A 12095-nucleotide genomic window follows, 5' to 3' on the forward strand; every position below is an offset into this window, starting at 1 on the left:
GTTAAGTAAGTTGGGTGCACTCTCCTTGCAGTTATAATAGGAGATATTCCTATGTTCCAAGTACATCTGCTGCTACAGATAAATGAAAATTGTGATGTGACAGTGTGCATGAGACAGAATGACACTCTAGAATATGTTAAGTGCTGCCAGTAGACTGTGAACTTCTTTGCCATTGGAAAGCAAGTTGTTCTCACTCTCAGCTACCTGATTTATTTGACAACTATTGCTTTATGAGAGCTGGATCTATCCATAGTGGGGTTGTAGTTCAGATCAGAAATGCCCTTTGTAAGAAAACATTTTGGCCCAAGTTACTGCAGCTGGCACTGCTGAGCCACTGAGAGTGGCAGCTGGATTTCCCTCTGATGCAGCCTAAGCAGAAGCTGCACTCTCACAGTGCCTCTGCCCACACCTGCTGTTGGTGGACATCAGGCTGCAGCACAGGGCAAATGCAGCAGAAAATAAAATCTCCAAATCCTGTGTAGGAAAATTGTAATCCCAGCAGCAACTTCTTCAAATTAGCAGCAACTTTTTCAAGTTAGCTTTTCCAACATAGCTGATTCCATTTCCCTGCACTCCAGGTTGATACAGGTGAAGTTGCTGAAACCAAGGTGCTGTTAGAAAAGCAAAATAATGAGTTTCTTACAAGAAGCATTCTGTTGCTTCTTTGGTTCTTTTGGATTTTGGGGGTTTTTGTTTGGTTGTTTTTTTGTTTTCCTGAAAATTATATGAAAAAAAAAAAGGTCTTAATTTTTTTGAAACATTTTCTGCAATGGGTTGTTAGCAGATTGGGCCATTATTTCCCTGAAGTGCATCCTGAACTGATGCAGAATGTCAGAGCACAGTGGGATTTAGCTGGTGCTGAGCTGCTGGCATTCAGTTTTGCTGCTTTCATTTATCAAATATGAAAGTTAAACATGGGAAGAAATGACTGTAAGAATGAGTCTGAAGTTTGGTTTATTTCACTATGTCATATGAATCCTACACTTTATTTTAAATCCAGATTCATACTTTTATATCCTCCTCCTTTATCCTGGGAAATATGGCATTCTGTATCCTTACTCTCTGACTTCAGTTGAAAAAAGCTGCTTAAAATACTGTGTGACTTCAGGGATTTGTGTAATATATTCTTAACTAGTTTGTTTCCATATGCATTTTTTCACTCCATAGCCATTGCTCCAGCTGTGTCTTTATTTCCTTAGCACATTGTTCACTCCCTAGTATTGGAAACAATCCATACAGAAGCCTTTAGAAATCTCAAACTCAGCAGCTTCTCTCATTTTAAAAGTTCTGTTTATGCAGTATTTACTCATTCAGGAAGGGTTATGTGCCTTAGTTAAATGTGGGAGCCTAAATTAATTAAAATGTAGTACACTTTGGGCCATTAGGGTAGGTATTTATAACAAGATAAAATTTCCTCTTAAACAGTGAAGTAGATGTAAGATAAGATGTCTTTCTTCATCCCATTCCAGTTTTCTGCAATTTTACTGCCTTGTCCTATGGTTTTATATTGACAAAGTAAATTAAAAACAAGGAGACCTTCAGCAAGCACTTTTTAAAAATTTATTTTTGTCTGGTCATTGCAGAACAAAGAACTTCTATACTGAGTGATTAAAGCAGTGAATAGAGAAAATTCAGATGAATATATACTCATGAGAGTACCCATGACATGGAAGCAGACAAAAAACAAGTACAAAGAAGCTTAATTTTACTGTGTTCTCAAAGATCCTTTTGAGTTTTTTTATTATTTCAAAGGCATTTGGATTCTTATGAAGTGATTTATAAGGATTTTTTTTTCCTTAATTTTCTTAAAACATCTAAAGCAATAAAGCCCAGCTCCTGATATTGTCATCTGCTTATTGGATCAGACTGACAAAATCCCATGTACAGAGAGAGTGGCTGAGCACTGCAGGGTTGCAGTGTTCTGAAGATAAGGGATGAAGTCAATTCCCTTGGCAGTAAAATTTTTGTCATTAACTTCAGGGAGGCCAGGATTCACTGGGACACAGCTTGGCATCTCAGAAGAACAGGACTTGGGAGCCTGTGTATCCATCCACATAGTATAAACTCTGTAGAAGAAAAAAAAATTATATGTTTTTCCTTTTGTAAAGGGACAGAGAAAGTGCTTATAGCAGGAAAAAGAAATGTCTTGAGAGCAAGAAGCACCTCTGTGTATGCAGGCAGCAAGCTTTGAGAGAGGAGTTTTATTCATGCTCCCTCTCTATAATCTGGAGAACAACACCAAACCACACTTACTTAGCAGTCAAGGTGCAATACCTATGATGGCCAAGAATAACAATTTCTGTTCTGTTTTTAAGTTCTGAGAGCTCAAATTGCAATTGTATATGGTAAGGATTTTAATCTGTTGGAGAGAGGGGTAGTTGAATTTCAGAAAATATCAGTCTCCTTTCTCTTTGGACCAGCCTGTGACCAATAACAAGAAGAAAAACAGCAAAAAAGAATGTTTGTGGAAATTCCATTATTTTTAATTCACAAGACTCATCCATGAGCTGATTGGAATATTGATGAGGAGCAGGAGCTGTCACATCTTTACCAGCTCAGGTGATGAAACAGACCTTGTCTCATCATCATTCTTCTCACGTTTCCTGCTTGTGCACTATATTCCCCTCACACTTGGTGTGTCTTAGATTTCTGTTACTAGAGATATATTTAAAAAAAAAATAAACCAGCCTACTATTTATTAATATTTCACATATATGGGGATTAGTTTAGAATCCATTAACCAAATCCTCTGTATTAGTTTAATATTTCTTAAAATATGTGTTCTCCATGTATTACATATAGAAGAAAATATTTTTACAGTACAAAAATTAATAAGTGATTTTAATATTTTATAATATAGACAACATACATATGTATGTACTTTATTTAGAAATATATATTAAGTCACTATAGACATCCATAGTTTATTAGCAAGCATTTAATTCATTAATTAGAGATTAATAAGTGGTTTTACTTCCAATTTTTGCTCTGCCATTAACACTTTATAAAAGTGCATTATTGTGGTTCCTAAATTTAAGCTTCTAAATGGACATTTTCTTTATTTGTAACAAAGGGTGACATATCAGAGTAGGGCAGCTTTTTGCTTGCCAAATCCAATTCTTAATCTAGCTAGCTCATGTCATTCCTTTAATAAAATGATCAAGCTCAAGTCTTAAAAGATCTGGGCTGCTTGCTGGTATTTCATAGCAAAAGACCATTTTAGGACATTCTGCTCTAGAAGAGACCTTCTAATTGCCTTTTCTAATTTATTCTCAAGTACTTTCTACCCATTTGCTGTGCCAGTGCCACCCTTACTCTTACATACCATTTTTGAGGGTGGGCTTCCTTTCTGACTCATTTTTTTGGTTGCTTCACTGACCCTCTGTCTAAATTCAGGGGAAAGATTTTCTGTTCTTCACAGCTCATCTTAGTGGCCATGTTCAGCATTTTGTCCACTTGCAGTTTGTCTCCTTGCCATGATGGATGAAACAAACTTACAGAATCCCAACCAATATGATGTGTGGTCATTTATTTATGGTACTGTCACATCTCTGGTTTTGCTAGAGATATGTGTGCTTTCCAGTTTGCCATGGCTGGGGAGAGGAAAGAAGGAAATGCTAGTGGATGTTATGCATGATGTAAGAAAAACTGTAGGAACTTTTAAAGAGGTGATCTACATGAAGCCAAACAGGATGGCATCAGTTCTGAATTAACTGCTTCCAGACCACAATTAAAACTAAATATGATGGAAAACAGCAAAATAGTTTAAAAAAAAGCAGAAAGCATGAAGTGAGAGAGCATTTTTGCATGAGTTTGTCTGTTCCTAGTCCTTTGCCTTCTCACTTAAGCCAGCTATTGCTTGGGATTTACTGATCTTTTAAGGTGCTCTGGTAATTAGAAAGTTATTGAAGTGGTGGTACTGCGGCAGAATAATGACAGCATTTAATAAATTATTCTAGAAGAGCATTTTCAGACAGTCTTTTGATTGGTTTTATTTGGTTTTGTTAACACCTAATTAATGTTTTTTAGAGAGAGATGTCTTCATTAAAGATCAAGCATATCTCTGTAGTTACTTTAATTTGAATGTCACCAGGATATCCTTTGAAATGCTAACAAAAATTAGAGCAAAGTAAAGGAAGAGCAGAGTTAATATATGAAATATGTGCATGGTTTTTGATAATTAATCCCTTATATTTCCATAAAAATAAAACATATTTTTCTGTTTGTATTTTGTCTGGTGGATTGTTTTTGGGGTTTTTTTGGGTTTTTTTAAGGAAAGAATTATTTCCAAATAGTGAGTCTACTTTCAAGTAATCTGTAAAATTATTAGTGAATAGTCTAATTATTATTTTTCCAATAATAAAACAATAATAAAGGATTATCAGCTTCTTAAACTGTGCATATCTCTACAAAATCTGAGAAGTCTTCTAGAACCACTCTAATAAACAGTATCTTCCACGCATTTTGTCTACTTGCCATATTCCCAGAAAATAACCTTACAGCCCTATGTGGTTGACATTGGGTTTTACTCCATTCTGAAATACATCCTGGCATTTTTGAGATAAGAGGAAGCAAGGCAACAACATGTAAGATGCACAAATGCTCATTTTCAGCAATGGCTGCAGTTTAGGATATGGGTGTCTTTTGTGTTTTGTGGAGATAAACAACTTGTGTACTAAAGGGTCTGTGTCTCTGCATTGTATTAACTCTTTTTTGTTGAATTATAATAGAAGCCTAATTCTATCTTCTGTTCTTGACATTTTTATTCTCATTTACCTCTCCTGGCTGTTGCTTATTTTAATAAGATTTTACTGTGCTTCTCTGGCTATCAGTGTATGGCAGCAAAGCCAGGCAGCAGACAATATATAGCATTGCCAATTAATTTACTTGATTTGGCACAGACACTACAGTATTCTAGACTTCACTGACTTCTTAATGGAATTATTTATAGAAGTGTCTGAGACATAATGTCAAATATCTAATGAGGCATGGAGAAGTTGTTAATTTAAAAAAAAAAGTACATGACATTTTATCATTTATGCTTTAATTGTGAGCATAAAAAATCTACCCTATAGAACTTGAAATTATTTGATTCAATTATTGCTCCATTTATTTAAAATTGTATTTTAATACTTTGGTTTTATTCACCATTAAATGCATATTATACAAACAGTTCTGATTATCCAGTAATTTCTAATTATGATATGTTGGGATATGGAAATGCTTCATTCAAAGTAAGATTTTGTAACCAATTTGAAGAAATGTACTATGTGCAAGATCTAGAAGAGCATTGCAGAATGACCTGTACAGTTGGAAATTCCACTGTATAACAATGGTTCCCTGTTAAATTCAGAGACCTATTTTTGCTTTTCCTCCATTTTTTGAGTGAAAAGGATACATTGCCTTGGTACTTGTTCTGATAAAATTTGAGAGTCTAGAAGAGAGGCTGGATACTACTCAGTTCCCTTATCTCTAAAGATTATTGCTCTCCTTCACCTGTTTTCTAATCAGCTGTAAATTTCTTTGGATGACTGTTTTGAGTAGGACACTTTCCTATGGTTTTGTATAAAAAGGATAAATGTCTAAATTCAGGTTTCTAATGCCACTTAAAGGACCATTTACCTTGGAGAAAATGTTCATTTTGAAGCCACTATGAATTATTTCCTTGCTTTGGCCTTTTTGCTATTGCAAGAGAGAAGAAGCTGACTTATAACAAACATCTAAATTTAAAGGGTTGAAGTTCAAGTTACTAATAGAACAGTGCTTCAAATTATATTTGGGAGTTATGCAGAAAATTCATGTGTTTGTGGGTATATGCATGTATATGCATATACTAATAAAGACACACATATGGATAAGCCAGTGCAAAAATCCATTTTTAAAGTACCTTGAAATAAAACATCCATTCCTTCCTAGTCCCATACAAGAGAAGACAGAAATGCAACTTTCCATTGGCAGTGGAGAGTGAGTAAAATTCTATGTCATTTAAGATAAACATGAAGGAATACAATATTAAAAAACATTAGTGAAGCACCTAAGTCATTAAAAAAACAGTTTTTACCTTCAGTAGAGTTTCTTTATTATCTGATGAACACAGCTACAGATGGAAGCATCTCTGTCTGCACAAAAATATGCACTTGCAAAAGTATTGTCCCTCTTTGCCCACTTTTGAATACCATAATATTTGATTGAAATATATATCTAAATCATAATAATATACTACTCAGTGTTATCTTTAAAGAAATCAATGGGTCAACTTCATTAAGCATGAAGTATGGAAGGGTAATACATTCCAGACACTTAAAGAAGATGAATGAACTGCTAAGGAGCTCCCTTCTCTTCTCCCCAGTGTCTGTGTAGCTGCCACATCAGGGAACAGCAGCTCACATATTTTCAGATATGGGAAGTAGCTCTCAGGCTTTTCAAATAAATTTGTTCCCTGTCTTGCATGCGGGCCAGAGCCTCCACATTGAATAAATCATCAGAAGCCAGCTCCAGTTCTTTTAAAGAAGGTACAGCAGTGCTCCCTATTTCTTATTGATTGCATTTGTAGGGGAAAATTGAATCCATTCCTTGTCAAGGCCCCTAAACATCATATCATAAAGAAGAAGGAAAAAATGAAAAGATGGATGGAGTTCAGTGAAATTAGCCACAAAGAATGATCTTTCATATTGTGTGATGATGGATTTTATTTTTTTCATCTTGTTTGTAGCATGTTGAAGGTAGCAGCTGATGTACTCTGAAGTAGTAATCTTCAAAGACTTCTTTTAGAAGAGCTGAAAATAAGCTTATTGGAGAGTTTTCTCCAGCTAGATTTTCTGTCAATTATCAGTCAAGAGCTCTTTCCTGTATGTAAGTTAACTCAAAGAAAGACAAGTAGAAATACAGAGGTGTGACTGTAACACCTCTAAACATTTTACTTTAGTAAAATGCATTTTTTTTTCCAAACAGGAAATAAATTTTCACTGCATAGATGAGGTCAATATAAACTGTCTCTCCAATTAGGATATTCTGACAGGTGCTATGTTCTCTACTATGAGCTAGTGAAAGTACCACGGCTTTGATTTCTATGTGTCAATTGAGAATCAGGATTTTTTTTATAAGGAATCATTTGAAGGGTTGTTTTTTTGCTGATTAGGGCTGGGTTTGCTTGCTTTTCTTTGGAAAGTTTCAAATCCATTGCTCTAGGCTTTAAACCAGAACTCAGTGGTATTGGTTTGAACTTGTCTACTACCAGTGATATTGCATTCCAAAAAAAAAAAAAAAAAGGGAAAAAAAAAAAGAGGAATTGATTTGCAGCTCGTTGTGTTTAAGTTCAGGGTCTATGCTTTAGCAAAAGGAAAACATTAATAGCAGCTGTAGAAAAACACTTAGGAAAACAAACTAATCAAACCAAAATTCCCAGTCCCCCTTTCCTCATTTAATGATTACTGGATTAGTTAACACAGATGTGGGTGCATTCAATATCAAGTATACTTCTAGATAGAATGAAGAAATCCAACCAACAAATCAACCAAAAAAACCCAAAAAATCACCAAACCAAACCAAACAAAAAACCTCAACAAAAACAACAACAAGAAACAAACCCAAAAGACCCCACTCAAAACCTGAATGAACAGAGCTAGTTTGAATTACAAATAGCAAACCCCTGCAGGAATGATTATTTAAATGATCAGGCAATCATTTATTTGAGAATCAGTCCTACCAAATAAACAGTGTTTCTGTTCCAAACACAATTAATTATTTTTTGTCATAATGAGAAACTGAATCAGTAAGAAGGTGATATATGTTGAGCCTGTCATGTGTTAGGATTTATTACAAAAACGAGACTTGGGCACTTAACTGTGAATTTCTGGGGTGCAGGAATATCTGCAATATTGCAGAATAGGAATGTATTGCAAACTGTTAGTAGCCTTTTCCCAGATTTTTTGCAGTTTCCATTCTGTTAAGATGCTCTGTTCTTGTTGCTTTTCTTGAATTCCACATTTTTTTTTTCCCAGCTTCATGTCTTGGGCCATTTGAGAGTTTTGTTTTTTTTCCCCTTGCTGCAGATTCTTGGATTTTTTTTTTTCAGGCTGTTGTATTTATCTCCAGGAGAAAGCTATAGAGGAGGAGGAGGAAAGGGGAAGTGGTACATAAATAATATCATAAAACTCTTAAATCTCACTGTAAAACATCACTTCCCCACAAATATTACACACAGGATCTAGTAATCCTTATCTCTTACTTTACAGCCTAATCTCAACAAGTCTAATAAAGTGCAAAAATTATCAGTTCTAGTTGTTGGTTTTGGCACTTCAGTATTTAGGTATTTTACTATCTGTAGACCATCTCCTTTTTTTGGTATATGGTTATTTGAGATATATATTGGCATATTTATGACTGTGTATGTGCAGAGGTGGGAGCATACAGATGTAACCCTTTGCAATACATTTCTGGGTGATATTGCAATCATAGAATCATAAAATATGCTAAGTGGGAAGGGACCCATCAGGATCATTAAGTCCAGCTCCTGGCTCCAGGATCTGTGTGCCTCTAGAGCATTGTCCAGATGCTTCTTGAACTCTGTCAGGCTTGGGGCTGTAATCACATCCCTGGGGAGCCTGTTCCAGTGCCCAGCCACCCTCTGGATGAAGAACCTTTCCCTGATTCCCAGCCCAAACCTTCCCTAACGCATCTCCCTGTTTTCTTCTTGAGTCCCCTCGCTGGTCTCAAGAGTGAAGACATTGGTGCCTGTCCCTACAAATAGGAAACAGTAGCATGAAAATCAAGGTGAAAATATCTTGTCTACCTAAGTGACAGAGCTTCTAATGGATGGAGCCACTTCTGGAAGCAAGATGTGACACAAAGTCAAGTTTAGAGAGTCCGTGCATAATCTTTAATTGCACAGCAGGTCAAACGGGATCTAAGACATAATTGAACAGTAACCATTTAAAAATTATAATTAACATCTCACAGTGCCTCAGGGAATTTTTCTTCTTTACATAAACATATATTTATTTCTAATCATCTACTTGACAAAAAGAGAGGTATATAATACAAGCTTATTGCTTACAGGAAATCTCAAGAGTTGGAAATTTAATTTGATATTTCTTCAGAAAGCTATCTCTTTAGAAAGTAATATCTTAAAACTACTCTGAAAAAAAAAACAGATAAACCTTTCTGCAAAATATGTGGTGTAGCAATTTTCTCCTTAACCTTTAAAAAGAAGCTTATAAAATTTAATGTTGTGATCTCATTTCTCTAGTACCTTTTAAGAGCCTTACTTTGGAAATGGGCTATAAACTGTTAACTTTCACTCCATCCTTATTTTTGCCTTTTTTATTGTAGTAGGGGGCTTGAATGTGGACCTATGTACCAAATTTTGCTCTGTAATGCCACTCATGTCCCTTAAATGTGAATTGGTTTCATTTCAGCTTGACTTGCCCATTTGCAAAAGATGAATTTCCTTTCCTGTGTGCAGTACCAAAACGTCAACAGGATCTCTATGACAAGTGGCAGTTTTCATTGGATTTATACCTACATCTTTAGCTCTTTTCAAAGGTTTTTTCCTCTAGGTTGCTTTCCACTGTTGGCTTGCTGATCTAGGTCCTTCAATTTAAGAAATATTGCTTACAATCCCAGTATGCAACACAAAAGAAAGAATTAGTGACAAAACCATCAAAAAGCCTTTGCTTTTCAAAAATAACTATGCATTTGAAATTACCTAAAATTGGTGGTGGGGGAGGGAGGAGAAATAATGAAATACTTACAACTGATTGAGGTGAAAAGCATGATTTATCAGAAGGTGTTTTGTTTCACAGTGCAATTTCATTGATTACTGATTCTAGTCCATTGATTCTTTAGTGCAGCAATGTTGATCACTTAATGTTCAATTTTAAAGTTTCCCAATACAGGTCTTTCTCAAGAAGGTATAGAACATGTTAAAATATTCCATATTGGTTTCATTATATAAACTATTTCATTGATTAAAACAAGTTGGTACAGGAGAACTTTATGAACGTAACTTTCTTTGTAACTGGCAACATAGTGTTTAGCTGAAATGTGAATTTTCTTGTATTTTAAGTTAATTGACCCAAGTCATAAATGGTAACATTCACTTTGCTGTCCTTACTGTCAGAGCCCAGATCTATGAACATAAAGATCTTTTTAGTGTGTGCTAATGAGCACTGCTGTTCATGCAGCCCCAGCTTTATCCTAGCAGTAAGTCGTCAATGTATTTTTCCCATATAATCCATTTTGAAAGGGACATCTCTGTTAGGTTTATATTATACCTTCTTTTGTTGGTGTCACTCTACTCATTCTTATTGCAGTACACTGTAATTAGCCAGAATTTGTTTTTCTGTAAACAGTCTTCTCTGTGGTTGGGAAGTGCAATTAGATTGGCATCTCAGAAAATAAGTATTTTTAGAAGATATTGTCTGTTGCAATAAGAAATGAAATGAACGATTCACACGCTGAGATGTCCAAGGCAAAAAAGGGCATGTTTATTTCCAGACCTCAATATTTAAATTCCAAAGGTGACCATGGATTGGAGGATGAAATTGCCACCTCTCCAACCACACTGGTCAAAACAACAGTCCATCAATTCCCTCCTCCTCCAGAAAGGAATGCAAAACAATCATTTTTTACATGAAAAGTGCATGAGAAACTCCATTATAAAAATATAAACACCAGAAGGCTTAGGAGGACTTTAGAAGAACAGGGTGACAATTGTCTGTGCAAATCAACCAAGGATCATGGCATGCAAATAATGCAAAAAGAAGAAGAGAGTGTTAGGAATTTAAAGAAAATGCCCATGGGAAAGAAGTGTTGTTTCTTAAAATTTAATTTCTGGATTAGTTACATTAAATCTTACTACTTTCTCAATATTCCAGCTTGCTTTTTGTAGCCATTGCTCCCTATGTTAGGATGTGAATTTCTAGTAACAGATTTGTTTTGTCTTTGGCAGCAACGATCGTGTTAAATGAGCTCAACTGGACGGCAGCGCTGGATGATGTGTTCAAGCGAAACCGGGAAGAGGACCCCACGTTGTTATGGCAGGTTTTTGGCAGTGCCACTGGCCTGGCAAGGTATTACCCAGGTAACTGAACTGTCCTGGACTGTGGGGGTCCCAGTTGTTGGTTTCTCTGGGTCTGACTGAAGGCACTTGAGACAGCAATTCATGTTCGGACTCAGGTGTTTATTGTTTCTTATCAGTAAAATAGTCTCACTGCTGTGAGTTCAGCAGCTTTTCATTAGGAGGCACAAAATGGCAACAGTCTCTTGTTACAAGGTGTGTTAAGACTAAAATATACAATTAAGAAGTGATACCTGGATTATTTTCCCTTTTAACCCAATAACTGACCCCAAAGAGCCCACAGTGCAGACTTCTCTGCCCAATTACAAAATGCCACCCAAACCCACTAAGAAGAAGGAAGAAGAAGCAGGAAGAAGAAACCCAGGATGACACCCTGTGCTCTCCATCTTCCATCCACAACATACTAAAAATCCCAAAACCTCAATTTCTCACCAAGTGATAAACCTACACTACTCTCTATAATCCATTTCACATTTTTGTGGATTCTAGTCTATTCTGGAGTTTAGGAAATTTTTTCCATGAATGAGGGTCAAAGTCAGTGCTCCCCTGGGGGTCAGGGCACCCTAGAGCAGACAGAGAAATATTCCCAGTGCCCTGGGATTCCACACTAGAAATCTGTCCTATGCCATGTATTGCATTGAAAATATTCTGAATTATCTACGAGCAGTGAAATATAACTAAAACTTGCTTTTTGACATTGGCACTGTTTCTTTATATCAGAATTACACACTCAAGGACTGTGAAATTATTCTGGCATAAAGCTAACATGAGGGGGAAGGAACTGGGAGTGAAATATGTAATTAATATTTTTTTAAGTAAGAAGAACAGAAGATTATGTAATTTGAAAAGCAGAAGAGTTTAATTTTTCTATTATTTTCAATAGCTTGTGTAAATAATCATTTAAATATTTGCAGATGAGATTTTTGTGCTTGTCTAGTTTTAAAGATAGCAACAAGGAAAACAGACATATAGTCATGTTTAACATCAGTGAAAATGTGAGTACACCATGCTATGT

General features: G+C 35.7%; 1 protein-coding gene across 4 annotated transcripts in view; it reads left to right on the plus strand.

The window, feature by feature from the left end:
- CACNA2D1 (calcium voltage-gated channel auxiliary subunit alpha2delta 1) overlaps window positions 1–12095 on the plus strand; it is a 359850-nt gene that overhangs the window by 235567 nt on the left and 112188 nt on the right. For all 4 annotated transcript variants that reach the window (XM_050986216.1, XM_030237746.2, XM_050986223.1 and 1 more), the window contains exon 7: window positions 10952–11083. In XM_050986216.1, the coding sequence (XP_050842173.1) occupies window positions 10952–11083 (132 nt within the window). The remainder of the gene's footprint in view (window positions 1–10951; window positions 11084–12095) is intronic.

This window comes from Serinus canaria, chromosome 1A (assembly GCF_022539315.1).
Source record: "Serinus canaria isolate serCan28SL12 chromosome 1A, serCan2020, whole genome shotgun sequence".
Classification (NCBI taxonomy): domain Eukaryota; kingdom Metazoa; phylum Chordata; class Aves; order Passeriformes; family Fringillidae; genus Serinus; species Serinus canaria.